Source organism: Sphaeroforma arctica (assembly GCF_001186125.1).
Source record: "Sphaeroforma arctica JP610 unplaced genomic scaffold supercont1.2140, whole genome shotgun sequence".
Lineage (NCBI taxonomy): Eukaryota > Ichthyosporea > Ichthyophonida > Sphaeroforma > Sphaeroforma arctica.
Genome location: NW_014038418.1, coordinates 1490 through 4643, shown reverse-complemented (window position 1 = coordinate 4643; position 3154 = coordinate 1490). Strand labels below are relative to the sequence as shown.

Here is a 3154-nt window from a genome sequence, read left to right as displayed (position 1 = left end):
ATAGGTACGGAATCCGAATACTTCACACTTATTTTATTCCAAATTTGAGTGCGACGCCATAAAATCGAACAATTTTGGTCGAATGCACAATTACTCGAGCGGACAGATATATGACTTAACACGCATGGTCCTGTGCAAGTATTATCACCTCAACTAGCCTCGAAGATCAATTGATGCCAATACACCAAAAAAAAAAAGCTCGCATACGTGTTCATAACTGCAACGAGTACTAATTCGTATTGGCATAAACTCTGCGCAACAAAGCAAAACGTATATGTTATTCATACTTCACGCGAAACGAAACATTGCAATTCCATCACATACACATCGAGTTTAAGAATATTCGTCCAATGTGATCAAGGAAATACAACTTCTCAGGATCAGCAGGCAGGCTATTGTTCGATTCCTTACTTTCGTATACTGTCCTGGCAACGAAATTAGCGGTACACCAGTCGCCTAGTACTAGAGTTGCTAGCCCTGGACGCAAGTCTAGTGTATCACTACACATACTCACCCCGTTGAATTTGAAGCATAGCACCGTTTGTTAGGTACTCTGTGAATACAATCAGGTTGGGTGGAAACTTTTCATTATAGTTTATTGGTTCTCAACTACTTCCTGACGGTCGGCTTCCTCGGGCGCCTTAAAGGTTGGCTGTCCTGTTGCGGACATAGCTATTTTCTCGCCTGGTGGTTCAAACCCGGCCTTCAATTGCTCTGACACTTTGCCCTGATGACTACTTCGGGTTGTACAGGACCTGCGCCATCCAAACCCAACCGATTTATAGCAGTAGAGTCCTCTGACAGCCCCGAGCAAGGCAAACCAGACCCTGGCGATACAAGCGGTTGAGATTGCTCAGCTCCGAGTACATGCGCTTGTCCTTGAGCTGGCTCTGGTTCCGCCGGGGTCGACTTCCCGTGAGGGATAACCACAGCCGCCTCCACACCGTTGTTCATCGTAGGGGCTTGTTCCGGCTCGTTTGCTTGGGCCTGCTGTGGCGGTGTTTCCTTGAGCTGCTCGGTTGCGGCCGGCCCAAGTATCCCTTGTCCGATTAAACCAGCGGGAAGACCATCGTTAGGGACAAAGACGGCGTTGGGTTATCTACAACTATCTCAGAATGTGCTGGTGCAGGCGGTTGTTCCCTGTCCGAAAAACCTGTCTGCAGAGGGGTCGAATCGGTCACAGCCGGTTGGGAGGGCACCCCGATAAACGCGCTTCTAGCTGTGTCTGTATAGCTACCTCTGGTGGCCCTGTCTCATGCGGTTCGGGCTATGGTGGGGTGGGTTGGGTGGGCCAGGATGGGGAGTGCTGCGGTGCACTCTGTCCCGATTGCTGTGGCTGTGAGACTTGGATGGTTCCAGGCTGCTGCCTGACTTCGGCCCTTTCTGCTGACTCTGAGGTATTGACTGAAACTGGTGCGGCGTCGGGTTGTGCAGCTACAGCCATGGCAACCGGCTGTAGCGTGTCAGTATGCATTGTACCGGCTGTGCCGTGCGCAATTGCATTCATGGGTTGTGCAGGGTTAGTCGAGTCTCCTATCAGAGACCCTGGTTGCTGTGGCTGTGTCTGTGGCACCTGGTGTACATCCGTTGCAAACTGCGTTGGCTCGCTCCTGACAAACGGTTGAGTCTCCTCCCCAACTGCGGCAGGCGTATGTTCATCCAAGGCCGCCGATGGGTGCGTGGGCTGACCTGTTGTGTGAATTTTGGGTTGGTGTGTGCTCACATTGAGGTTCGTGCTTGCTTGTGGGGCATTATCGACGGCCTGAGTTGAAGGAGGGCCGCTATTGCCCCCATCCATTTGCTGGATAGACGTTCTGACTTCTGATTGGCCGTGAGTTAAACTCGGCGCGGGTTCGACTATAGTACTGTTCTGTGGCGTGTGTTTCATCTCCACAGCCTGCCCACCCACCGCTTGTCCATTGATTGTGTCCCTCCCCCGCTCTATCACACAACCATCTGTCGCGTGCACTGTCATAATACCATCCATGCCTTGTGCTGCCACAGAATCATCTGCATCTGTTTTGATCTGATCTCTGGGTGGTGCTTGTGCACCTTCGTCGTCAGTCACATTCGAGTCATGGTCTTGTTCTGCTATATCTTGCTTGACTGGGAGTGCGGCGATCGCTTTACGCGGGGAGGCGGGTTTCCTCGGGGATTCTTTCGGGTGAATGTTCTACAGACAGGTAAAAGGTGAGTACGTAATATGTGTGGATCATATATATATATATACAAATACAAATACAAATACATACATATACATATATATATATATATATATATACAATAAATAGAATTCATACATATATATATATATATATATACATACATACATACATACATACATACATACATACATACATACATAACACGCACACATACATTCATACATACATACATACATACATTTAATATGTATATATATATATATATAGATATATATATATATGATTCAATCATCAATTCACAGGTTTGTAGGTTTGTCTGTGGATTAGAAATGATATATTCTCTGTAGTATGTATAACCACACACGCACAGATTGCAAGTAATGCACAACCACCACAAAGATACACGCCACACCTGTCTGAAGCAGTCCCGGCACATCCAGGCGCCCTCCTCAAACTCCGCCAAGTGATCGTACGCATCAGAGGTTAATGCCGTGCCTGTGCAAACGGCAGTGGTATTGTCTCAGGTATGAGGAAAGCTCGATGCTGCACGGGTTGAGATATGGTGCGTTGGGCACACACTTTACTTGCAAGAAGGACCGGTTGGTAGTGGTACGGTTTAGCGTGTCCATGGTGTACATTGCGTATGAAAGATACCTTGCCGGACGTATATATCATCTCCGAAATACAAATGACAGGGACTGTTCGCGATGTACTTGTTGAGTACATATCACGACCGATAACGAGTGCTGGTGGTAGCACCTGGACAATCAGTACAAGACACGCAACTCCGGTTCAGTAAGCTTCAATTGACGCAAGTTCTACAAACAGGTACAGCCACACAGAAGGAACAACAGAGCATGCGCTACAACACCACTTGACGGTATGCGATGGTAGTTGCACTCATGGAATATGATAAACGAAGTGATGAGGCTATGGAGATGACATCGCAGGTGGATAAATGAATGCATTGATGAGTATATACATACATA

The 3154-nt window shown here is 47.7% G+C and overlaps 1 protein-coding gene across 1 annotated transcript in view; it reads right to left on the bottom strand.

Annotated features, from left to right (window-relative positions):
* Nucleotides 1-1267: 1267 nt before the first annotated feature.
* The window catches only part of SARC_12207 (hypothetical protein), a gene marked incomplete at both ends in the record, with an annotated part of 2620 nt that continues 733 nt past the window's right edge, over nt 1268-3154 (bottom strand). Inside the window, 2 exons of the mRNA XM_014293692.1 lie at nt 1268-2173; nt 2578-2660. Coding sequence (XP_014149167.1) covers nt 1268-2173; nt 2578-2660 — 989 coding nt within the window. The remainder of the gene's footprint in view (nt 2174-2577; nt 2661-3154) is intronic.